At 39.4% G+C, this 27,297-nt stretch overlaps 1 protein-coding gene across 1 annotated transcript in view; it reads left to right on the top strand.

Moving 5' to 3' along the window:
- LOC135888660 (ATP-binding cassette sub-family C member 12-like) overlaps positions 1-27,297 on the top strand; it is a 100,585-nt gene that overhangs the window by 7,575 nt on the left and 65,713 nt on the right. Inside the window, exons 2-11 of the mRNA XM_065416394.1 lie at positions 4,566-4,732; positions 5,428-5,583; positions 6,815-6,962; positions 10,287-10,520; positions 10,783-10,956; positions 12,782-12,929; positions 15,940-16,088; positions 19,276-19,383; positions 21,933-22,208; positions 22,978-23,049. Of these exons, the coding sequence (XP_065272466.1) occupies positions 4,566-4,732; positions 5,428-5,583; positions 6,815-6,962; positions 10,287-10,520; positions 10,783-10,956; positions 12,782-12,929; positions 15,940-16,088; positions 19,276-19,383; positions 21,933-22,208; positions 22,978-23,049 (1,632 nt within the window). The remainder of the gene's footprint in view (positions 1-4,565; positions 4,733-5,427; positions 5,584-6,814; positions 6,963-10,286; positions 10,521-10,782; positions 10,957-12,781; positions 12,930-15,939; positions 16,089-19,275; positions 19,384-21,932; positions 22,209-22,977; positions 23,050-27,297) is intronic.

Genomic DNA, 27,297 nt, shown 5'->3' with positions numbered 1-27,297 from the left:
AGAGGTCATCGAGTCCAGTCCCCTGCCCACATGGCAGGACCAAATACTGTCTAGACCATCCCTGATAGACATTTATCTAACCTACTCTTAAATATCTCCAGAGACGGAGATTCCACAACCTCCCTAGGCAATTTATTCCAGTGTTTAACCACCCTGACAGTTAGGAACTTATTCCTAATGTCCAACCTAGACCTCCCTTGCTGCAGGTTAAACCCATTGCTTCTTGTTCTATCCTTAGAGGCTAAGGTGAACAAGTTTTCTCCCTCCTCCTTATGACACCCTTTTAAATACCTGAAAACTGCTATCATGTCCCCTCTCAGTCTTCTCTTTTCCAAACTAAACAAACCCAGTTCTTTCAGCCTTCCTTCATAGGTCATGTTCTCAAGACCTTTAATCATTCTTGTTGCTCTTCTCTGTACCCTTTCCAATTTCTCCACATCTTTTTTGAAATGCGGTGCCCAGAACTGGACACAATACTCCAGCTGAGGCCTAACCAGAGCAGAGTAGAGCGGAAGAATGACTTCTCGTGTCTTGCTCACAACACACCTGTTAATACATCCCAGAATCACGTTTGCTTTTTTTGCAACAGCATCACACTGTTGACTCATATTTAGCTTGTGGTCCACTATAACCCCTAGATCCCTTTCTGCCATACTCCTTCCTAGACAGTCTCTTCCCATTCTGTATGTGTGAAACTGATTTTTTCTTCCTAAGTGGAGCACTTTGCATTTGTCTTTGTTAAACTTCATCCTGTTTAACTCAGACCATTTCTCCAATTTGTCCAGATCATTTTGAATTATGACCCTGTCCTCCAAAGCAGTTGCAATCCCTCCCAGTTTGGTATCATCCGCAAACTTAATAAGCATACTTTCTATGCCAATATCTAAGTCGTTGATGAAGATATTGAACAGAGCCGGTCCCAAAACAGACCCCTGCGGTACCCCACTCTTTATGCCTTTCCAGCAGGATTGGGAACCATTAATAACAACTCTCTGAGTACGGTTATCCAGCCAGTTATGCACCCACCTTAGAGTAGCCCCATCTAAATTGTATTTGCCTAGTTTATCGATAAGAATATCATGCGAGACCGTATCAAATGCCTTACTAAAGTCTAGGTATACCACATCCACAGCTTCACCCTTATCCACAAGGCTCGTTATCCTATCAAAGAAAGCTATCAGATTGGTTTGACATGATTTGTTCTTTACAAATCCATGCTGGCTGTTCCCTATCACCTTACCCCCTTCCAAGTGTTTGCAGATGATTTCCTTAATTACTTGCTCCATTATCTTCCCTGGCACAGAAGTTAAACTAACTGGTCTGTAGTTTCCTGGGTTGTTTTTATTTCCCTTCTTATAGATGGGCACTATATTTGCCCTTTTCCAGTCTTCTGGAATCTCTCCCGTCTCCCATGATTTTCCAAAGATAATAGCTAGAGGCTCAGATACCTCCTCTATTAGCTCCTTGGGTATTCTAGGATGCATTTCATCAGGCCCTGGTGACTTGCAGGCATCTAACTTTTCTAAGTGATTTTTAACTTGTTCTTTTTTTATTTTATCTGCTAAACCTACCCCCTTCCCATTAGCATTCACTATGTTAGGCATTCCTTCAGACTTCTCGGTGAAGACCAAAACAAAGAAGTCATTAAGCATCTCTGCCATTTCCAAGTTTCCTGTTACTGTTTCTCCCTCTTCACTAAGCAGTGGGCCTACCCTGTCTTTGGTCTTCCTCTTGCTTCTAATGTATTGATAAAAAGTCTTCTTGTTTCCCTTTATTCCTGTAGCTAGTTTGAGCTCATTTTGTGCCTTTGCCTTTCTAATCTTGCCCCTGCATTCCTGTGTTGTTTGCCTATATTCATCCTTTGTAATCTGTCCTAGTTTCCATTTTTTATATGACTCCTTTTTATTTTTTAGATCATGCAAGATCTCGTGGTTAAGCCAAGGTGGTCTTTTGCCACATTTTCTATCTTTCCTAACCAGCGGAATAGCTTGCTTTTGGGCCCTTAATAGTGTCCCTTTGAAAAACTGCCAACTCTCCTCAGTTGTTTTTCCCCTCAGTCTTGATTCCCATGGGACCTTACCTATCAGCTCTCTGAGCTTACCTAAATCTGCCTTCCTGAAATCCATTGTCTCTATTTTGCTGTTCTTCCTTCTACCCTTCCTTAGAATTGCAAACTCTATGATTTCATGATCACTTTCACCCAGGCTGCCTTCTACTTTCAAATTCTCAACGAGTTCCTCCCTATTTGTTAAATTGTCCATTAGCAGTTTATATTACAACTGTTCTTCAAAAATATATCTTTACATCTTTTTAGAAGACTCACTATATATTGTACTTTTTATATCTACATAAAAGAAAAAATAGGGAAAGAACTTGTAAAATGAAACCTTTAGAGATTTGACCAAAGGAAATTGACATGAGACATGATTTTTGCAGTTGAATTGTAAAGAGCACCATTTTAAACATTCATGCAAAGTATGGCAACTTGATTTCTCAGCAGACTCAATTTTATTGTTAAATCAGTTGAGTATTTTAAATCAGCATAGTTGTATTGGGCAGATTATTATCTTCAGCTGACATGATTGCAGTAAGTTTATTTTTAAAATTGCAAATAATGGGAGTTATTTTGCCCAGTATCCCTCTGAGCATTTACAGGAGCAAAAATGTAACAAGAAATAAAAGGTTATATAGGACTTGAATCTCTGAACAGTGATACAGACGGTAATCAGTCTTTTTCATTTTTTCACAAAGATATGCCTTTTTCAGCATTTTAGAAGAAGGTTGCTAGAAAATGTCCTATTTGCAAATCTCAGTCCTCATTCAGCAAAGAGTTCATTTTTCTTGGTTGTGTGTTCAGTGCTCAGCATATTGTGTCAAACACTTTGTTCATATATTCCTACACGGTCTAATCTGCTTTCTGGGAAATATAATGGTTATGGGGTTTCAGATGCACTTTATTGCCATAAACTAGAAAGAAAAGGGAGACAGGAAGTGTTTACAAAAGAGATTCTGTCTATAATGGCCAGAAAAACTGTGCTAGCACTTACCATCTTTCTGGTGAACTGTGCTTAAACATTTTTTTGCGTGAAAATACTCTAATCAAAGTGTCCGTGCTCGTTGTATGCAGGACCATAGGGACCATGCAAACAAATTATATGGCACAAACAGATTAAAAAAAATAATGGAAGAAACAATGGAAACGAGCAAGATGCCTGTTTCCATCTCCCAGCATTTATACATGAGAGACGGCTGATGTCAGCGTCACAGATATAAATCAAGACCAACTCCAGTGAAGACAAAGCAGTAAGACTGGGGTAAAAATGGAGTGAAGGAAATCAGAATCTGGCTCCTGCTAGGATAAATCTCTCTGCTCAGGGTATTTATAGTCTCCATCAATGTACTATCAAACGGTTTATTTTCATTACATGGAGGCAAGATATCAAATGGGTGTATGGTCCCAATAGCATCAATATTGGGTCTATGTTTGTCTAATATTTTATAAACAATTTGGAATAAATGAATTGTAAATGGATCAAATATGCAGATATCACAAAATTTCTGGAGGAGCATCTGCAAACATGCCCTTAAAAAGAATTACAGAATGATCCAGAGAGAACTAGAGAACTGGACAGAAATAAGTGGGAATGAGTTTACTTTGAAAAATGCATTATGTGAGCATGCGGTGGAGGAAAGAAAATAATAGCATTCAGAAGTACATAATGGAGATTGATAGTTAAGACATCTTAAATACAGAGACGGGTATAGGCACAAAAATCCAACATGAATTTACACTGAGGAGAAAAAAGCAAAGCTATTCTGGGTTATATACACACTTCATATCTTAATATAGCTTTAGTACATTCAGACTCAGACTGTTTACAGTTTGAAACTCTTCACTAGAAAAAGACTGAAGAGAAACTCCATAGAAAGGCTACAAAAATGATAAAAGGATTAGGCATTATAACATACAAAGACAGACTAAGGGCTCAATCCTAGCATCCTCAATGTAGAAAAAAAACCTCCTTTTGACTTCAGTGGGGTTTGGATAAGACCCTAAATTGCCAAGGGAGGTCACTGAGGCAACAGCGTTAGAGATGTTAACCATAAACTTGATTAAACTTGTACGCCAACATTTTCAAGTATAGGTACCTAAAATTGAGGACCTACTGGTATATCCATATTAGGTACCAAAAATAAATGACCTGATTTTGAGAGATGCTGAGCTGCATGTGTTCAGTGTATTGTGATTTAATGGGGTTTCTCTGTACGTCAGAAGGCAAAGGCAAAAGGCTTTGGACAGCTTGTAGGTTTTTATAGTTTTGGTTACTGAGTTACCGTGGTGATGGGAGCATTATAAATGGGGAGAAAGTGTATGTGTACTGTATTTCTACATTGTGCAGGGGAATGAAATAGATAACTATGGAGATCTTTTCCAGCCTTTCGCCAATGATAAGATATTGTTGTGGTTTGAAAATGGTTATGGGCTTTACCACATATTTTAAAATGTTACTTAAATAAAAGTAATTAATGTTAATATGCTCTATTTTTTAAATTTTACTTCAAAGAGAAATCTGACTGAGCACAAGGAACCTTGGTACCTGCAAACCAGCGCAATGGTTACTTCAGCACCGTATCTGCTACCTCATCTAGATATACGAGATGATGAAATGACCTTTCACCACAAATATGAACCTAGTTTAAAAACAATGATTCCTGTCCGCCTCAAAGCAAAGCAAGTCACATTTATTTATAATTGAAATATAATATATAGAAAGAAAATCATTTTTTGATGGCTAATGAAGATTAAAATTTATTTTTCAGGAAGTCTTGATTACCCCCACCTCCCCAACTATTAAGCTAGCATTTACTTCAAATGTATTTTAGTGGCTAAAATTGCATTATCTGTTTTAATGAACCTACTAAAGGTGTCTCACTTATATTTAATTGGTTAATTGAGTTAATACAATGCCAAGAAAATTTTTAGGCATAATCTGAGCTGAGCTAAACTGACAGAATCTGACATTTCAGCATTGTTGAAAGCTAGCATGAGTGACTACTCTGATGCTCTGTGTATGTCCTGTAGCATTATCTGAGGAGGATACTGATTAAATGCAGCAAATGCCAGTTGATTTCAAATAATGAAGCTGGTTTTTAGCTCAGAAGCTGAGCACACAGCGTGCTTTGGAAGCTACAGACTAGATTCTCACCCCATCAGTGTGACCTTATCTTATCATTAATTAATAAGTGGTGTATTCATACTATCTATCACTCCACTAAGGGATGCATGATGGTCTCTGCCTAACAGTATCGAAAGGTCTTTATATGGCTCAGAAAACATAATTTTCTACAGTTAACATTTGTAAGGTCAGTGAGACAACCGTGAAATTAACTTGAATACTGTATTAGTAGCTTCTATTTTCCCCCTAGATCTGCTGTTAACCCAATGGATAATGCAGGACTGTTCTCATTTGCTACATATTCTTGGCTTTCATCTTTAATGATCAAAGGATACAGACACAATATTAACGTGGACACCTTACCTCCATTATCATATCATGATAGTTCAGAGCCAAATGCAAAAAGGTAGGACTATTTCAATTTTTCAATATAATTATTGTAAGATTCCTCCTTATGTGGTTTTCTTTATTGAGAGCCATGATTTGAGACTTCTGGGGGGCACTAGATATAACATATAATAGCAGTTTTTAGCTGCAAAATGTTTTGCATGTTTCCTACTGTTTGACTCAGTACAGGACCCTTAAGAAAAAAACAATAAAACAATAAAACAATAAAAAAGAGGAGGAAGAGAAAGGAAAAGAAGAAAAGTTGTTGGGATTGTTTTTTGAAAAAAGATACAAAAGAAGGGAGAAAGAAACAAAACTTCTTGAGTCTTCTCTTTCCTTTATTGCTTTTCCATTTATTCTTTCTTCCCATATCTTATACAAGGATTCCACATTGCAAGAAGCTGAGGTAGGGGGCAACTCCTCACAAGGAAGACCCAGGTGTGTTGAAATCAAGAACTCCCTCCAAAATTTTAGCCTTCTGTATGGCAGACAAGGCTTCTTCAGCTATGGCACTACAGGTCCTGGTCCAAAGCCCACTGAAGTCCATGGGAGTCTTTCCATTAATGGGATTTGAAACAGACCTGAAGGGCTCAATCCTGACAGGTACTGAACATTCTGGCCCAAATCTAGCAATGCACATAAGTACATTAACTTCAAACACATGTTTAAGTGTGTTACTGGATCAAGACCAGAATGTCAGCATCATACAGTATTGAGCCTAAATGTATTGCAAAGCTCTTTGAAAGGACTAGTAAATTTTGCACATAATGGATTGGGAAAAGAATATTAAGGACCCTATGTAACTTTGATTTAGTGGTTGTAGTATTCATTAGTTCAGCCCCAGGTACCATCAGCAACCAATTAATTCCTGAGATTTTGAAAACTATTTCAACCGAGTCCATTTTGGAATACATACACTTAGCTGAACAGTTAAGAATATCTGTCCTCAGATTGCAAATTTTAATGTTTTCAATGTGATAATTTCCTTAGAGGAATCACATTGAATAATGAATTCCCTTCATGAATTGTTGATCTATAAAAATGTTCTTTGTATAATTTTTAGATTTCTATAACTATTGATTGACAGGATGAGGAACTGAATTTTAATTTTATCATCGTAGCAGTTTCATATATGTTTCTTATTAACTGTTGTGATTAGAAAAAATGCTTTACCATTCTATTTATTTATCTATTTATCTATTCTATTTAACCTTCTACTCTTTAATACGTGGGGATATTTTTTTCTCCAGATTTCGACTCCTTTGGGAAGCAGAGCTTGCAAGAGTTGGGCCTGAAAAAGCTTCGTTGGTCAGAGTAGTTCTTAAGTTTCAGAGAACAAGAATTTTGGTGGATGTGATAGCAAACTTCATTTGTATTATCTTGGCTGCTTTAGGACCAGTAAGTAGTTCCATACTGATGAACAATTTTAGTGTACTGCAATTAATCTCTCTCTGATAAACTAAGTATGGGAAATGGAGACCATTTTTTGTTGCTCAGTTATTGATAGAATTTTAAAGAACTAACAGGCATTAAAAGACATTAATCTCACCAATCACCTGTAATGAGAGGATTCCATGGATATCTCAAGGCCAAATGACTCTACTTTAATCTTTGTTTTTTATAAAGCTATGTCTCATCTAAAGTATGGTGTCATGGAAGGTCTGGGTCAAATCAGATATTTTATTGCAAATCTAAAAAAGATTTCTGGTGACATATAACATGAGCTTCAACTTATAAGAGTTCAAGGCCTGCTAGCTGTTCATACATGTAGAATCCCCGTATTCTATATATGACAAATCAATAGAAATCTAAAGTAATTTTTATTATTAAAGTATTGAATTCTTCACAGAGACCCTAACAGCAATCTTCCATTAGTCAGAAACATGTTCTGAGTCCTTCTACCCATCACTGTAGTCTGAGGACCTAGTCATCGTATCACCGTATGTTTACTACATGCAGTATGTATTACATTTGCAGATTTTAAGAGTATCCTGCATTATTATTCTGTTTACTAGTGCCATTTCTGTTGTGAAGTCAGAAGTTAAACATTTGTACAGTACCAATTACATTTAAAGTATTTGCCTCTATAAGTAGGCAAGCCCATGAGCTTCCTTGGCAAATATGCTTTATCTAGAAGATGTACATGAGTACTAAAAAAAACCAACAACAAAAACTTGCACTGTAAAAATGCCCCATAATAATATCACATTAACTTGTGACCATCTCAAAAATCTTAGTTGTATCATCTACCTAACAATCACAAAGCAAAAGATTGTTTGTTGAGAATCTCCATAATAAGGGGATACAAAGGAATGGGGGTTTTAATAACTGTTAAAAAGGAAGAGACATGCAAAATGGTTCCTGCTACAGAAAATCAAGGCAGCAAATGCCTCTAAAGACAATGGCATCAAGTAGAGGAGCCATAGCTTGCTGCAGGAATGGGGCAGAGTCCATACAAGAAAGGGGTAGGCAACAGGGCCATCTTCAATCTTTAATAGATCCACAATGCTTGTCATTCACCTATCCCTATTTATTGCTTACATTTTACAGCTTCTTAAAGTAGAAATGGCAGATTTTGGGGGGGAAACTTTGCTTCACCATTCTTTGATGATTTTCAAAGATATTTCTGTGGGCTTAAGAGAGATAGTATCTGTTTGAGAAGAACTTGAGAAGAAGGTAAGGAGGAAACCCCGATAAGTCAGAAGGATTTCAGAAACAAGTTGACAAATAAGATTATTCTACCTCATTAGTGATTTCCAGTGATTTTTTAAAACTGTTTGTGGGAAGAGAGGAACTGAGAGCCTTAGGGTATGTCTGCACTGCAGTCAAACATCTGTGGCTGGCCCATTGCGCTCAGGCTGTGGTGCTATAAGATTGCAGTGTTGACATTCGGGTTCAGGCTGGAGCCTGGGCTCTGGGGACTCTCCCTGTAAGAACTAGGCTGCCTTGCCTCACTCCAGGTAAAAGCTGGGTCCAAGGCAGAAGCAGGCCTAGAAACAAGCTAACAAGAAACTCAGGAGCTATTGCTTCTATGGGCAAATGCTTTGAGCTGCCCCTGAACTGCTGTTGCGGCTGGGCTTAAGAGCCAGTCTGATGGCTCTTCCAGTCAAATAGGCTGTGTAGCCAATCAAGCAGCCACAGGCCAGCTGTGCTCATTAGGTTGTCCGGAGAATGTCTGCTGCAGGCCCTGCTGCTAGACTGGCTCTGCTAAAGGCCCTGATTCTTGTCAGAGGTTTCTTTTTATTACATGTACTACTGTAGCGTTCATTTTTTATTCCTGTCCCATGTAACTGTGGATATTCTCATTAGCCATAGAAATGTCTAATCCTTTTATTGAATCCTAATAAGCTCCTGATCTCAATGATATCTCATGGGAATGAGTTCCAATGGTTCATTAAATTTTGTGTTCGTCTTTTCTTTTAGCAATTTGTCTTTTAAATTTGTTGCCCTTCAGTTCTGTCAATCATCCTCTTAAATTTAAAAAATCCCACTTTCTAAATTTTAGTCTCAGCATACCAGCTTTTGGTGTGATTCCTCCTCCAAGGATGTTGAACTTAATTATATTGCAGTCAATATTACTTTGTGGCTCTATTATTGTCCTTGAACCAACCTATTCTTTGTGGTAATAAGAAACAAGTCCAGAATAATCTCTCCCTTTGGAACTATTTGTTGCAAAAAGCAATTGTTAAACCTTGTTCTGATGTGACAATTGACCAGTTTAAGCACGCTTAGTTGAAATCCCCATTATTGCAGTTTTATCAATTAATGTATTTGTTCATACCTCCCTCACAGAGTAGCAGCAACTTTTGGTAACTAGCTACCTGAGCTGATTTCAGTGGTTTATATCAGGATATCAAGAGTGGATAAATATTTTCATTGGGCCAATAATACAAGTAACTAATTTCAGAATCTTCCCGCAGTGAAACCACCTGGTTCTCAAATGTGACAGACAGATAGGTAACTGGTAACCATCTATTAAAATCTAGCCAGGCCTCATCCTGCACTCATCACCATAGTATCTGAGTGCCTATCCTTTAGTACCTCATGAATATAAAATGTACTTTCCTTCCCAAAACCTCTATTATTTATATGTATAAATCCCATATGGTACCATGCTGGGTATGCCTACACTGCGCAGCACTTGCAGAGGTGTGTAGGGTACATGTAGCTACACCCTGCAGTGAAAAGTCGTCTGAGTCCACACTGCAATGTGTACACATGTCATGAAAGGCTCTGAGGGGAGGGAGGATAGACAGTGGGAAAGGGCTCTGAGGGGAGGGAGGGTAGTCAGTGGGGAAAGGCTCTTGAGGGTGGGGGGATCTGCCAGAGCCTTTCCCCTCAGGCTCCCTGCTGCTGGAGCCTTTCCCTGCAGTGGTGAAAGACTCCAGCAATGAGGAGGTAGCATAACATTACACTACTAAAATAGCTGCATAGATGGAGAGGTACTGCAGAGTAATATAGGGCACATACCTGCATGGTTCAGCTGTTTTGTCACTCTACTCACCTAAGCAGTGCCTCACCATCTACACTGCTATGTATACCACTGCTAGGGGGGCATGTAGGTTATGAACTCTACATGCCACTGAAAGGAGTGTGCATTGTAGAGGTATCTGTGGAAGCAGCACAGTTCCTGACTTTGCTGTGTTGAACTTCCCAAAGGTTAACAGATGTAAACATTTTCATGATGCAATTTTAAAAAATAATTCTGAAATTTCTTTGCAGACTGTGATCATTCATAAAATTCTACAGCACAGTGAAAGCGTCTCCAAAGACAGCATTCAGGGAATTGGACTCTGCATAGCACTTTTTCTTGCTGAACTTTCCAAAGTAATATTTTGGGCATTGGCGTGGGCCATCAACTACCGTACAGCTATACGATTAAAAGTTGCTGTATCTACAGTAGCTTTTGAATATCTATTAGCATTTAAGTCTTTGACACACATCTCTGTTGGTGAGGTAAGTTTTCATAATCATATTCTACTTCTTAACCTCTAGGTGGCCTTTAATGTCTGAGCTGTTTTTGTGAAATACTAAAATAAGTCAATTTAAATGGTATAGTCACTTAAGTCTTGATGCACTAATAAACAGTATATGGATAATGGATCCTGAAAGTCTTACTCCTGGGATTATAAAAACATGATTGGTTTAAAAACTCTTGGTCACAAAAATATTGATAAAAGGGAGAACTATTCATCTCTCTCTTTTTATGTGTTTGCAGGTCATTAATGTTTTATCTAATGATGGCTATCGAATGTTTGAAGCTGCCTTATTTTGTCCTCTGCCAATTACTGTGCCTGCACTAATGATCGTTTGTACCATATATTCTTGTCTTATTCTTGGTCCCACTGCACTCACAGGAACATTTGTTTATATTATATTTATACCTCTACAGGTAAAGTGACTAATTTTCCTAATCATTTTATATGTACATTGATCAATATTAAATGTAAGGCTGAGATTTTCAATGGACCCTAAGGGTATAAGGCACTAAAATTTAATGTGGGGTTGGGTACTTAACTCCTTAGGCTCCTTTGAAAATCCTTACCTTAAATCATATTTTATTAAAGAACTCAATAAAGGATCATGTTCTTCTCTCAGTAAATGCAAAGTAACTCTATTCTCACAGTTGCTCTGGAATAACTAAAAGGAGAATTTGTCCCAATATCTGAATTTCTATTACCTAGGCCTCTGATCTCATTCTGATACACAGCACTGCAATACCTACTTGCAAGTATCTTTTCACTTTGGTGTTGCCATTTAAGCCGTTTTAGAAAAACTAAAATGAATGTGATTTAAAGACAAAACAAGGGCCAAATTTTCAAAAACAATCAGGTACGATAGTTACAGATGATAATTCTAACATATGTAACTGCAATTTTGTACCTGTTGTACAATCAATAACTCGTGCAAGCGTAGAGACTATTATGAAAATATGGCCTCAAGATAGTTCGAGTGTGTTAATTAATGTATTAATTGAGTATTCACTGGTGCTTAAATTTTTCATATAAAGAATAAACTACATTCAGAATAGTTAAAGGAGCTTTCCTTTCAAGCAGTAACAGTGGAATAATCCGTTGTTACTTTTAAATTAAGCTATATGTCTTTTATTTCTGTTTAAAAGGGATGCATAGAGCTGTTTAGTTAATGAAATGTGTTTTCAATTGATTAAACTTTTTCAGGCACATCTTAACAGTTTCTAAAGTACATTTGATAATCTCCTACTGTACAATGCTGTCGCACCTATAGGAGCTAAACACACAGAACCACAAACCATTGCCTCAAAGTGTTTACAATACGTTGGCAGCAGGTTTTTTTTTTTTTGAGTGTGTGGTTGTGTGGATGGTCAATGGCTACAACTGGCAATATTGCAGGAGCCAGTTGCCACATCCTTTAAAGTACAGCATTATACTTCTACCTCACAAGCTAGTCTTTATACGTTAGAATGTTTTTCCTCCATATACTTCCAAACTTTTTTGAATATTCATGTTTCCAGCATCTACTGCTGTTCATTACAGTATTCCACTGAACACAATAAAGGACTCATTCAGGCCTCCCTTTTTGCATCCAGTAATATATATTGTATAGCTTTCTTGTTCTTTTTCTAACTTGATATTAGCATCTGTAAGGGTAAAAATATATACAAAGATTGTCAAATCTACATATTAAGGTGAAAAGGAAATCACAGCTGTTTCCTGTTGTTCCCTCGTCATGTCTAAATAGTAAGGTGTATAGGAACATACAGATCTGTTCCTGTTTTTTACATGATATGTTAATGGCCTCTTCCATGGAACATGGAAGCAAGCTCTAGTCTAGGTGACACACATCTTAGAAGAAGAGTCAAATTAGAAAAGGAACAAGAAATCTATACAATATATGATATTGGATGCAAAAATGGAGTCCTGAATGAGGCCTTTAATGTGTTCATTGGAATACTACAATGAGTATCAACAGAAACTGGAAACATGAATATTCAAAAAAGAGTTTGGAAGCATATGGAGGAAAAACATTCAAATGTATAAAGACTAGCTAGTGAGGTAGCAATATAATGCTGTCACTTTAAAAGGATGTGGCAATTGGCTCCTGCAATATTGCCAGTTGTAGGCATTTACCATCCACACAAACACACACTCAAACATGTTTGCTTAAATTCACATTTTTTGTTAGACGTCTCCATTTTAAGGATATGTTTTAATAGCATTTTTACATCTTGATTGCAGATGCTCATGGCTAAGCTCACATCCGTATTCCGACGAGCTGCTATTTCAGTGACTGATACGCGTGTGCAAACAATGAATGAGATTTTAACATGCATTAAATTGATTAAAATGTATGCTTGGGAAAAATCTTTTGGAAAGGCAATCAAAGGTATAGAAAGTGGCTATTTTAAAGTAGTATATAAAATGGTAACTGTGCCTTTCTGTCCAATATCAGTGACTTATAGAAACTTAATGTGCTCTGTGTTTTAAAACCACTTATTGTCTCTAAGAAGGATGTTCATGAACCCCGTTCTGTTTTCTCCACTGAAAATCAGCAGAACATAGGCTCCTAAGTCAGTGAGGAACTTTTGAAAATGTTACCCCTGAAGTATCATGCCATTTACTCCATGACCCTGCCAGTGCAGCTCCCTACAGTATATTACCTAGTCTACTTCCTGATCCAGTCTAATTTCAACAATTCCAAGCAATGGGGTTAACAAGATTCCCAACCCTGATTTTGAGCCTACATTTTTCTTTTAATTTCATCCCATTACTCCTACTTATACCCGCTGTAGCACCCTCAATAATTCCACTCATTCTCTCCTTGGTGTTTATACTCTTCAAATACTTGTAAAATCTTATATCACCTTTATTGCTTAGTGAAGCCATGCATATTTGGCTCTCTTTTCTCATAAATTATTCCCTCTAGCTTCCTAATAAAATTTTTGCTCTTCTCTGAACTCACTCCAATTTGTCTACAACAAGCAGCAAATCTTGCCAAACAAATCTGATTACTGCTTTTGGCTGTTACAAAGTAAGGGCTCAATCCCAAAAGGTTGCTGTGTGCCCTCAACTCCCATCATAAGTGGGAGTTGAAGAGAAGTTAGTACCTCTCAGGATTGGGCCCCTAATAAAGGAAGGTAGCAAATGCAATATAGGATTTAATAGGATGACTCATGAAATGTTGATCACGAGATTAATTTGTACTGGCCTGGATGCGAACACTTACCTAGATTGGAAACTGAAGTGCCATAAACAAAGTGGAATGATAAAACAGCATTAAATTGGGGGGGGGGAGATTTTAAGATTTGTCCTATTTAATCTCTTCATTCATGATGTGGAAGTGGAGGTAAATAACACATTGATCAAACTGGCTGACACTAAATCAGGAGGTGGTCAGAACACAGTAATAATACAGAGGTAGCAATATGGCAGAAAATAAGAAGAAGAAATTCAGCTAATATATTTAGGTAAAAATGACCCAAAACTATTCAATGGGAGACCAAAAGCTGGAAAGCAGGAATATCGGGAGAGCTATAGGGATAAAGGGCAGCAAATAAGAAACATTGTGTTTTGGCAATAGAAAGGGTAACAATTAAAGAGTGCATATGGGGTGGCATCTCTTGACAGGAGATAGTTCGGCTTTGCCTGCTATGGTGGTAATGCACCTGGAATGTTGCATCCTGTATTGCAATATTTCCCTTTCTCCAGCCAGCCCCACCTCACAAATCCCTTACCTTAGAGCCTAAAGCCTGAATTTCCATGATCCTGGCCAGGGAATCAGACAGGGAAATCAGAGCACTGGAGGCCAGAAGAGCTGTGCATATGGTCAAAGGAGGATGAGGGAAAGATATGTGATGAGTCTCCGCATATGGGTGAGACCAAATGGAAGCCTATGGGGGGAAATGGTCAGAAGCAGCCAGGATAGACTGAACAGGGGGAAATCCTAGACCAGATGGGACAGCTGCAGGGTATACCACCAAGGAGTTACACTCCTATGGGTGGTCAAGAGAGGAACATTAAGTGAGTCAGTCCTCCAGAAATAATCTTAGAAGGGCAGCAGTAAACTGAGGTGCTGCTCTTATAAGAGGGCTCCTAACCTTTGAATGGGTGGTACATAGAGATAAAATGGGACACAAAAATAGAACTTTGGGACCAAGTGAGCTATGGAGAAGGGGACAAAGGAAACAGTCTTCCCACTGTCCATGAAGATCTTACTCTGGTGGGGAGAAAAGCAGCCCCTAAAGGCTTCACATAAGAGGGAGTAGGTGAGGTGGCTCTCCCTCAAGGCTGCAAAAGGTAAGTGACGGGATACCTTTGGAAGGGAGTGGACGGATTCTGGGCCACTGAAGAGAGGGCCAGGCTTACTGGGGTGAAAGGGTTACTGAAATGGAGATGCTCTGATCAATTTTAGTGCAACTCACCGAGAGACATTTTTTGTGTTTTCCCTTCCCTTTTCCGCTTTGAGTTTGCATTTTCACACAAACCCAAAACTCAAAGCAAAACTGGGGTTCTGAACCTGTACAAAGCAAGCCCATCGTCTTGTTCATCACAACCCATGCTATCTTAAATGTAGCCCTTGTAAAGACTTCCTCCAGATTTTGGAGTAAATATGGAAATAAAATATTTATACAAAAATACAGATTTAGGAAGGTAAACATGGTAATGAAAAGAGAATGCTCTAAAATCAATGTTTAACTGAACCTAAGTGCAAACATTTGAGTCTGTTTACTGATTATCTATCATTTAATGCTTTTAAAGGGAAAAAATATATAGTATTTTATCGGGAAATGTTAATTTTACCATATACCCACAAACCAACAAAAAATATTTCCATCAATAGTAACTGAAATTTAATTTAATTTAATTTAAATTTAAAGCTTTAACTTTTTGAAGCTCAACATCTGTCATTAATTATTGTTTGACATCCCTCCCAGTTTTCTGCACCAGTGAAAATTTAAACTTGATTACAAATAAAAGAATGCTTAAACACATAATTTTACACAACTGTGAAAATTTAAATCAATAGATTTTTTTTTTTAAAAAAACTGGTATTATCTATTGAAGTTATTAAAAAAAAATCAAAATCAATTTCTTCCAAATCAAAAAGTATATATGTATGGTAGTCATTTAGGCTTTTGCTTAATCATAAGATTTTTGTTTGTTTGTTTAAAGGGAACAATGTTTAAATAGCTTTTGTGTTACCACCTTAATGCTATCAAATGTAGGGCCATAAATTTACCTTTGGTGCATGCAATTCAATTGATATCAATGTCTCCCAAATCCAGGCTTAGTATAAGGAAGGCCTTTGCTGTTTAGAATGGTCTTCTCTTGAAAATGTTAGCTCTGCTTTACATTTTTTTTACATTACAATATTTTAAATTTCTTATATTTCACAGGTATAAGAAATGTGGAAAGGAAAATACTGGAAAAAGCGGGATATGTACAAAGTGTAAACTCTGCTCTGACACCTATTGTATCAACACTGGCTACTGTCATGACATTTGTTTTACACACCCTTTTAAAGCAAGAACTAACTGCATCAGTTGTAGGACCTTTTTTTATATATTTCCCCCCCCAAAGTCCTTGTTCCCTTATAGTACTGTATATCTTTGTAGAGTAGATCTGGATCCTCTTAAATTTACTTACTTTCCCCTAGGATTTTTAATGAATGGCAGCTCCAAAATTAACATAGCTTTCCTGTAAAGATATATATGGCCAGGTTTGTGTAATTTTTGGTGGTGCCCAGAAAGGGTCCAAATTCTGCCCCCCCGCCCCCGCACACACACCTGCCTAAGGCTCTGGGAGGGAGTTTGGGTGTGGGAGGGGTGCAGGCTCAGGGAGGAAGTTTGGGGGTGGGAGGGGTGCGGGCTCTGGGCTGGGGCAGGGGGGGTTGGGGTGCGGGAGAGGGTGAGGAGTTGGCGTTTACCTTGGGTGGTTCCTGAAAGTGACCCGCACACCCCTCTGGCAGTGGCTCCTAGGCAGGGGAGCCAGGGTGTCTCTGCACACCGCTGCCCGCAAGCACCACCCTCGCAGCTCCTGTTGGCCGCAGTTCCTGGCCAATGGGAGCTGCGGAGTCCGCGCTCGGGGCGGGGGCAGCGTGGGGCCGCAGGAACGTACTGGCCACTTCTGGGAGTGGCACGGTGCGAGGCCAGGCAGGAAGCTGCCTTAGCCCCACTGCGCTGCCAGTGGTGGTGGCAGCAGCTGGGAGCCTGCAGGCCCTTTTAAATCGCCTGGGGGTAGCAGGCGGGGCCAGGAGACGCTCCAGGGCAGGTGCGTGGGGACGGCAAGCAGGGCCGGGGAGAGACCTGGCCCCAAACATTGGTGGAGCCGGGCCCCCATGGGCCAATATTCCTGGAGGAATATTCCTGGAGCACGGGCACCATGGGCCAATACAACTCGCTGCCCCTGTATTTGGCTAGTAAACAAGGGTAGCTTCTATTAAACACTGCATGGTAAAGATAAAGTTAATAAATTAAATTGGTTATTAATTAGGGAAGCTTCTAAAAGAAGATATATGGTCTTTTAAATGCTTTAAAGTATTTTCTTAAATAGTAAGAAACTAACTAGACATTTGGGATCATTCACTACCCACTCCTTCCACACAGAACTCAATGCAGATTAATGCAAAATTCAGTCTGGTGAACAGCAAGATGCATTCCCCTTTAGAAAGCAGTAGCCAGGGAAAAGACGGAGGGCAGGAAGAGTAAACATACAAGCAAACGAGGAAATTTTGTTTAAAAAAATAAACAATCTGACATGTAGGGGGTTTATTGGCAAAAACACTTGACTACAAAATGAGTGAGGATGTACAAAAGGAAAGTCAAAGAAACAGCAAAAAGCAGGGGGAAAGATTCCATGTAATGCTGATAAAAGAGAATATAGCTTCTGATATACTATCAGAGTTTTGCCATTCACTTCAATGGAGCCAGGATTTCATCCAATGAATCTATATGCTTATATGTCCCCCAGCATACCAGTATCCGAACACCTCCTCTATTGGAAAATAGAAATAATAGTGTGGTCTCTTTCTCCCCAGCCTGTAGGAGATATAACTTGAATAGTTGATAGGGTTTATGTGTTTACTGAGCAAACGCGGGTAAAGCTAAGCAGAAGGGATGAACACTGGATTTCATTGTAAACATGGTGAGATTAGTTGTCATTCTGACTTCTGGTAGTGAGTTCCATTGTCTTGGTCTAGCTCCTGTAAAGTTTGGCCTCCCATGTTGTTTGATCGTTTCATTGCTCCAGTGAGACACAGTTGTCATGGGAAGTCATGGCCATGGAAGTGATCTCTCAAGTAGACAGGGCCAGTTCCATGGAAAGCTTTGAATTTCAGGTTAGAAACCTTAAACTGTGGAGCTGGTGCAGAGTATTGCATAAAGGGGATGTATTTCAAAGCAACCCATTTTGCTAAACAGATCTGCTGATGCATTTTGTAACAGTTGTTTATTCCAGTTATGTTTCTTGTATATTTGTGTATAGTACTTTCATATTTTATGCTTTATGTGTGGGAGTCCAAAGATTCCCTATGAGAAAACAACGATGAAGAGTTTGGATAGGAGGTTGTGAGCTATTATATCAGAGTCCTTGTCCTTGTGGATGTTGAAATCTCCTGAGATGAGTCTTGTGAACCATATCACCATGTGAGAGAGCATCTGTATCAGCTTCTCTGGGAAGCCTGGGGGTGCCTATAAAGCTTGTGGAGGGGCTGCAACTGTGACTAGTTTCTTGCACTGCCCACTAGAATTGGTTGAAAATTTTCCAACAGAACAATATTCTATTAGAAAATGCTGATTCAAGAGAACTGAAACATTATGTAGGAACGTTGATTCTGTCAAAGTCTGCCTGCCTAGTTTCCTGCCAGTACAGACTCTCCCAGTTCTCTGACTCCCCAGGCAATTGCTTCCTAGGCTTGCCCAGCTCCCTAGGCAACTCTTGGAATTAAGCAAGGAACAAGCAAAAACATTAGCATCTTTTTATTTTGCACGTAACTGCATAAACAGAAAATGCACAAAGACAGTGGAAATAATACCAATTTTTAAAATGCATAGTAAGCTAGAGGCCCCTTAATTACAAATCAGTAATCTCATTTATGTCTTATGAAAATACTGGGTTCATGTATTAGGGATGAAATGAAATGTTTCACTTATAAGTATATAACAGGAGTTAGGCACTTGCCAACATGTGTTCACTAAGAATAAGCCTGACTGATTTCTTTAAAGAAGTGACAAAGCATATGTAGGAAGGCAGGGCAGTGTATGTGAGTTACTTGGATTTCAGTGAAGTCTTTGATAAGGTATCACACAGGAAGCTTCTAGACAAGATACAAAAATGTGAGCTTCATTGCTAACATAGCAAGATGGATTGAAAGTTGGTTTGCAGGAAGGGTTCAGAGATTTATTGTTAACAGACCAAATTCCTCCCTCACCTAATTTCACTGAAATCAGTGGTAGAAGACCAAGGAAGAATTCTCAAAGTGATGTTCTAGAAAGCTATAAACTGGGACCAATGACATTTTGCATATTCATAATGACTTGAAAAATGGAAGGAGTTGCATTGTGTTTTAGCCACTCACGTTGCAATTATGAAAATGAAAACCACACAAATTAAAAGCATATAGATATATTTTTTCCTACCCTTTAAAATATAATACAAAAATATATTTAGAATTTTAATGCAAAATAATGGTCGGTACTAAAACAGTAAAAGCCCTTTCCTTTTTTCTTTTGCAGGCATTTAGTGTGATTGCCATGTTTAACGTAATGAAGTTTTCAATTGCTATCTTGCCTTTCTCAGTGAAAGCAGCAGCAGAAGCTAAAGTTTCCCTAACAAGACTGAAGGTAAAGCATAGTTTTAAAATATTTGGGGAATTTTCTAGATAAGTGCAAACAAGGGCTTACCTATATAGGAAGTTATTCTGGAATAATTATTCCTGATTAACTCCCTATATGTACATACCTTATTCTAAATTAGCTTAATCCACTTCCAAAGTGGTTAAAATTGACCAGAATAAGAATCTTCTTAAATAAGAGCATCCACACAAGAAGTTAATCAGAAATAGCTTTTCTGTTTTAATTCACATCCTCCCTTAACGGAATTAATTTCTCAGTGCAGACAATCCCTTAATGTAGATTATAATTTTACTTCTTGTTCAGAGCAATGGAAAGACTCCCATTGACTTCAATGACTTCAGGCATTATAACAGGCTTTAGTTAGTAAATAAAAGAAAACTATACTAAGCTACATACCTAATTCTAAAGAGAAAACTAAAAATGTGTATCTCAAAAGTAGAATTAAAAACAGAATAATTATCCATCAAATAACAAGCCACCACTGCCTTCTTCCTCTATTATTATTATTATTAGCATTGCGGCTGCACCTAAGAGACCTCAATCAGGACCAGGGCACTATTTTGCTAGGTGCTGTACAAACAAAAATATAATGAAGCAAGAGAAAAGAAGAAAGATTAAAAGAATCTGTTTCCAGTTAGAGTGCACTGGAAATAGTGAGTTCTTAAATTATTTTAAAAAATGGGAGCTAACCTAAAAGTTATTGTTGAACCAACTGTTAAGTGAACCAATATGTTTATATATATATAAAGAATGGGCTGTCGAGCGATTAAAAAATTAATCGCAATTAATCACACTGTTAAACAAGAATAGAATACCATTTATTTAAATATTTTGGATGTTTTCTACATTTTCAAATATATTGATTTCAATTACAACACAGAATACAAAGTACAGTGCTCAGATTGTTTATTTTTGATTACAAGTATTTGTAATGTAAAAAAACAAAAGAAATAGTATTTTTCAATTCACGTAATACAAGTACAGTAGTGCAATCTCTTTATCATGAAAGTTAAACTTAAAAATATAGAATTATGGGGAAAAAAACTGCATTCAAAAATAAAACAATGTAAAATTTTAGATCTGCAAGTCTACTCAGTCCTACTTTTTGTTCAGCCAATCACTCAAACACGTGTGTTTACATTTGCAGGAGATAATGCTGCCCGCTTTTTGTTTACGTCACCTGAAAGTGAGAATAGGCATTCTCATGGCACTGTTGTAGCCGGCGTCACAAGATATTTAAGTGCCAGATGCACTAAAGATTCATATGTCCCGTCATGCTTCACCAGCATTCCATGGGACATGTGTCCATGCTGATGACGGGTTCTGCTTAATAACGATCAAAAGCAGTTTGGACCAATGCACGTTCATTTTCATTATATGAGACAAATGCCACCAGCAGAAGGTTCTGACTTTCTGGTGACATTGTAAATAAGAAGAGGGCAGCATTATCTCCTGTAAATGTAAACTAACTTGTTTTTCTTAGCGATTGGCTGAACAAGAAGTAGGACTGAGTGGACTTATTGGCTCTGAAGTTTTACATTGTTTTGTTTTTGAGTGCAGTTATGAAAAAAAATCTACATTTCTAAGTTTCACTTTCATGACGAAGAGATTGCACTACAGTACTTGTATGAGGTGAATTGCAAAATACTATTTATTTTGTTTATCATTTTTACAGTGGAAATATTTGTAATAAAAATATACACTTTGATTTCAGTGACACCACAGAATACAATATATATGAAAATGTAGAAAAACATCCAAAATATTTAACAAATTTCAATTGGTATTCTATTGCTCAACAGTGTGATTTAAACCAGCCCTTATTTTTTACATATAATATATATATTTTAAAATATTACCTTATACAAGCTCTGAAATTTTCTGATTTCCAGTGCCTTCTTATGGGACAACTGATTGGATTAGTTCTACTTTGTTTCACGTAATGTGGCTATAGAAATGCCTGCCCTCAGTGAAAGAGAAATTAACCCCATTCACTGAATGGAGATACCGAAACAGCAGCAGATATTTCTAAAAAAATATTATATGTATATATATAACAAATCTCAAGTAATGTTATGTAGCAAATAGGTCTCTAAGGTCCTGATTCTGAAAACAATTGGGCCTCCCACATGCCAAAGGATTTACATGATGCTTCTCTTTGTATTAGAACTAGTCAGTGGACTTTTACTGTAACTAAACAAATTATTTGTTCATGGTGAACCGCAAATGGTTCAGAGGATCAGCGCACAAAAGCTCAAATGTTTATCCAAATTCTTGAATCCCTAAAAGTGAAAATCTCTTAAGAATATTTTTTGCAGTATTTCTAAAGCAATATTTGCACTGAATCTGCTTCCCACTGCTTTTTTGCATTGATTCTGCTTCTATACTAAATAGTTTGCCCAGAATTTCACCACATTTCATCAACATGTTATTAGCAGTCAGCTCTATGCTGGATTAATAAAAAAATAATAATATTTTTTCACTTTTCATACTTCGATAAATAAATGGCATTCTTAATTTTATCTCTCTTATTTTAGAAAATTCTCCTAACTGAAATTCCTCCTGTTTATGTAAAGCAACTGAAAAATTCAGAAAATGCCGTGGTAATGGAAAATGCTACACTGTCTTGGGAACGTCTGAATGAACACAGCAGAAAGAACAATAATGAAAACAGTATGAATGGGAAGAGTGCTTATAAATACCAGCCAAAACCAGAGCCTGTCCTTCCTCACTCTGAGACATCAATCAGAGAAACAGGAAAAGAGGGTAGTGCAGCAATTGCTTTATACAACTTAAGCTTTACTGTGAAGAAGGTAAGTTTGTCTTAAATATTCTTTCTAAAAAGAATATTTAACAAGCTGCCTGCAAGGATTTGGGTGCCCTGGTTCCCTTGCTATCTCTGCCTTGCACTGCCCTACTGAGCTAAGGAACAAAGATTTCAATTCTCCTTCTTTCCCCAGACACACACCTTTCCTTGCCCAGCACAGGCTTTCTAAAGCACCCATTAGCCCACGAATAAATTATTATTTATACTGCAGTAGTGCCTAGGAGTCACAGTCATGGATCAGTATTCTATTGTTCTAGATACAAACACAGAATATGGTTTATAAAGTGAATATCTCAATACCAAACAATGACTGATTTTTATAAATAAATTGCATATTCAAGCCTTCATTTATCTACCAGTCACCAGAATAGAGAAGTTTTTTGTAAATTCCTTACATTAATGAAAAGGCTACAGCACTGTACACAGTAAAAACAAATTTAAAAAAAAAATTACATCACTGCATTATTTAAAATGCCACTTATATAGGCTTCTATCAATCCAAATACAACACCTTTAACTTTGTTTTCTTGGGGGTAAAATATGCATTATGGCACTGATACAGGAAAGCATTTTATCTACATGCTTAAAATTAAATGCTTAGGAGATCTTCCTGAATAAGGATGCTTTCCTGAATTGGCAGGTGTGACAGGACATGAAATATCTGTGGCATGATCGCAGAACAGTAGGCAACGTGACGAGAAATTTCTTACTTTACAAATATAGATCAACTATCTGCAAAATATGTCTCTTTGTAGGGAAAGATCTTGGGAATTTGTGGAAATGTTGGAAGCGGAAAGAGCTCAGTCATATCAGCTATTCTAGGACAGGTATGCTAATCACTGTAGAATAACTTGCATAATTATTTTTTATTTTCCTTTTGCATGAGAAATACATATTTAATTGAACGTTTTGGTACTGTTTGTTCTAGTACTGGGGCTGTCAATTACTCACAGTTAGCTCATGTGATTAACTCAAAAAAATTATTCACGATTAATCGCAGTTTTAATTGCACTGTTAAACAATAGAATACCAATTGAAATGTATATAATATTTGGGATGTTTTTCTACATTTTCATATATATTGTTTTCTGTGTTGTAACTGAAATCAAAGTGTATATTATTTTTTATTACAAATATTTCCAGTGTAAAAATGATAAACGAAAGAAATAGTATTTTGTAATTCACCTCATACAAGTACTGTAGTGCAACCTCTGTCATGAAAGTACAACTTACAAATGTAGATTTTTTTGTTACATAACTGCACTCAAAAACAAAACAATGTAAAATTTCGGAGCTTACAAATCCACTCAGTCCTACTTCTTGTTCAGCCAATCGCTAAGAAAAACAAGTTAGTTTACATTTACAGGAGATAATGCTGCCCTCTTCTTATTTACAATGTCACCAGAAAGTCAGAACAGGCATTTTCATGGCACTTTTGTAGCTGGCATTGCAAGGTATTTACGTGCCAGATATGTTAAACATTCATATACCCCTTCATACTTTTGCCACCATTCCAGAGGACATGCACCCATGCTGATGACGCGCGTTAAAAAAATAATGTGTTAATTAAATTTGTGACTGAACTCCTTGGAGAGAATTGTATGTCCCCTGCTCTGTTTTACCCGCATTCTGCCATAGATTTCATGTTATAGCAGTCTCAAATGATGACCCAGCACATGAAAAACACTTGTACTGCAGATTTGACAAAACGCAAAGGAGGTACCAATGTGAGATTTCTAAAGATAATTACAGCACTTGCTCCAAGGTTTAAGAATCTAAAGTGCCTTCCAAAATCTGAGAGGGACGAGGTGTGGAGCATGCTTTCAGAAGTCTTAAAAGAGCAACACTCCGATGCAGAAACTACAGAACCCGACCCACCATCCATGTCCCATGGAATTCTGGTTGAAGAATGAAGGGACATATGAATCTTTAGCGTATCTGGCACATAAATATCTTGCGACACTGGCTACAACAGTGCCATGCGAACTCCTGTTCTCACTTTCAGGTGACATTGTAAACAAGAAACAGGCAGCATTATCTCCTGCAAATGTAAACAAACTTGTTTGTCTGAGGGTATGTCTACACTACGAGAGTAGTTCGATTTTACTTAAATCGAATATGTGGAATCGATATTACAAAGTCGAACGTGTGTGTCCACACTAAGGACAGTAATTCGACTTTGTGAGTCCACACTAACAGGGCAAGCGTCGACATTGGAAGCGGTGCACTGTGGGCAGCTATCCCACAGTTCCCGTAGTCCCCGCTGCCCATTGGAATTCTGGGTCGAGCCCCCAATGCCTTCTGGGGAAAAAAATGTGTCGAGGGTGGTTTTGGGTAACTGTCGTCATCCAACCGTCACTCCCGCCCTCCCTCCCTGAAAGCGCCGGCGGGAAATCAGTTCGCGCACTTTTCTGGTCAGTGACAGCGCGGACGCCACAGCACTGCGAGCATGGAGCCCGCTGCGACCATCGCTGCAGTTATGGCCGTTGTCAACACCTCGCAGCTTATCATCCACCTTTCCCAGAGGCAGATGCTGAGAAATCGGGCGAGGAGGCTACGGCAGCGCGGTGAGGACCTGAAGTCTGAGAGTGGCACAGACCTGTCACAAAGCACGGGACCCCGCGCCGAGGACATCATGGTGGCAATGGGTCATGTTGATGTTGTGGAACGGCAATTCTGGGCCCGGGAAACAAGCACGGACTGGTGGGACCACATAGTGCTGCAGGTCTGGGATGAATCACAGTGGCTGCGAAACTTTCGCATGCGGAAGGGGACTTTCATGGAACTTTGTGAGTTGCTGTCCCCTGCCCTGAAGCGCAATGACACCCGGATGCGAGCAGCCCTGAGTGTCCAGAAGCGAGTGGCCATAGCCCTCTGGAAGCTTGCAACGCCGGACAGCTACCGGTCAGTCGCGAACCACTTTGGCGTGGACAAATCTACCGTGGGGGTTGTTGTGATGCAAGTAGCCAACGCAATCGTTGAGCTACTGCTCTCAAAGGTAGTGACCCTGGGAAACGTACAGGTCATCATAGATGGCTTCGCCGCGATGGGATTCCCAAACTGCGGTGGGGCTATAGATGGAACTCACACCCCTATCCTGGGACCGGACCACCAGGCCAGCCAGTACATTAACCGAAAGGGCTACTTTTCAATGGTGCTGCAAGCACTGGTGGACCATAGGGGACGTTTTACAAACATCAACGTCGGATGGCCGGGCAAGGTTCATGACGCTCGTGTTTTCAGGAACTCTGGTCTGTTTAGACGGCTGCAGGAAGGTATTTACTTCCCGGACCACAAAATAACTCTTGGGGATGTGGAGATGCCTATAGTCATCCTCGGGGACCCAGCCTACCCGCTAATGCCCTGGCTCATGAAGCCCTATACTGGCGCCCTGGACACTGAAAAAGAACTGTTCAACTACCGGCTGAGCAAGTGCAGAATGGTGGTGGAGTGTGCTTTTGGACGTCTCAAGGGGAGATGGAGAACCTTACTGACTCGCTGTGATCTCAGCGAAACCAATATCCCCATTGTTATTGCAGCTTGCTGTGTGCTCCACAATCTGTGTGAGAGCAAGGGGGAGACCTTTATGGCGGGGTGGGAGGTTGAGGCAAATAGCCTGGCTGCTGATTACGTCCAGCCAGACAGCCGTGCGATTAGAAGAGCCCAGCGGGACGCGCTGTGCATTCGGGAGGCTTTGAAAGCTAGGTTCCTGAGTGAGCAGGGTAACCTGTGACTATTAAGTTTGTTTACAGAGAAGCTGAACCTGCCCCCGTTTCTTTACCCAGTAAATGTTCACTATCCTCTCCAGTTACATACCCTGTTCCCCCCGTTCCCCTCCTTCCAACACACGTTTAAAAATAAAATCACTTGAAATTTGTTAATGAACACCGTTTTCTTTATTACTGTTTTCGCGGGAAAGTGTTGAACCTGGGACGCAGACTGTGGTGGGGAGCGGGTGTAGTGTAGTGATGCAAAGGACGCTTCTAAACTCCAGGAATGACAGGCTCCGCAGTGGTGGACTGGTTGTTTCAACGGAGCCTGCCACCCCTCCTGTTCGGGACTCTGTGTGTGGGGGCTATGTGACTTTGTGGCAGGGGGAGGACGGTTACAGATCCCCTGCTGCGTGGCTCTGTGATCCAGGATAAGGACCGCTGCATAAGATCTCTAACCGCCCTCCCCCGCCACAAAGTCACATAGCCCCCCCCCACACAGAACATGAAAACCACCTCCCAGACTGACCAGGGTAACTAGTGACTGCAATGTGTGTGTGCCCTGCTGCTGAACCTGCCCCCGCCTCTGTACCCTGGTAAAGGTGACTGTCCTGTCCAATTACCAACCCCCTTCCCCCCCTTCAGACAGACTCTCCTCTAAAAGAACATGATGGAAACAGTAATTAACAGAAACGTATTTTTTATTAGCAACTACACATGAAACTGGGGGATGAAACTGGGACGGGGGCTTGGGTGAGGCGGGAAGGAAAGGACTTATCAAATTTTGGGGAATGAGAGCCTTCTGGTACTTGAGCAGTCTGCAGGGGTGGAGTGAGAGTTTTCACGGACTCTGCCGCCCCTCCTTCTTGGGACTTTGGGTGAGGGGGGTATGGGACTTTGTGGCGGGGGAGGGCGGTTAGAGATAGACTGCAGCGGGGCTCTGTCCTCCTGCCTCCGGTCCTGCAGAACATCCACAAGGCGCCGGAGCGTGTCCGTTTGCTCCCTCATTAGTCCAAGCAGCGTTTGAGTCGCCTGCTGGTCTTCCTGCCGCCACCTCTCCTCCCGTTCCATGTGTGATCGGTGCATTTGGGACAAGTTCTCCCTCCACTGGGTCTGCTGGGCTGCCTGGGCTCGGGAGCAGCCCATAAGTTCCGAGAACATGTCCTCCCGTGTCCTCTTCTTCCTACGCCTAATCTGCGCTAGCCTCTGGGAGTGTGATGCCAGGCTAGGTCGGGAGACAGTCGCAGCTGTGGGATGGGAAAAAGGGAGTGAATTCCTCAGAAAGATAAATTTAGTTGTGAACAAAGAACATAGTCTTTCTCTGTGAACAAGACCATGCACTGCACCTATCACATGCGCACTCAG

Source organism: Emys orbicularis, chromosome 14, assembly GCF_028017835.1.
Source record: "Emys orbicularis isolate rEmyOrb1 chromosome 14, rEmyOrb1.hap1, whole genome shotgun sequence".
NCBI lineage: Eukaryota > Metazoa > Chordata > Testudines > Emydidae > Emys > Emys orbicularis.
The sequence above is the reverse complement of the archived record's forward strand: the minus strand, read 5'-3'. Positions and strand labels throughout refer to the sequence as shown.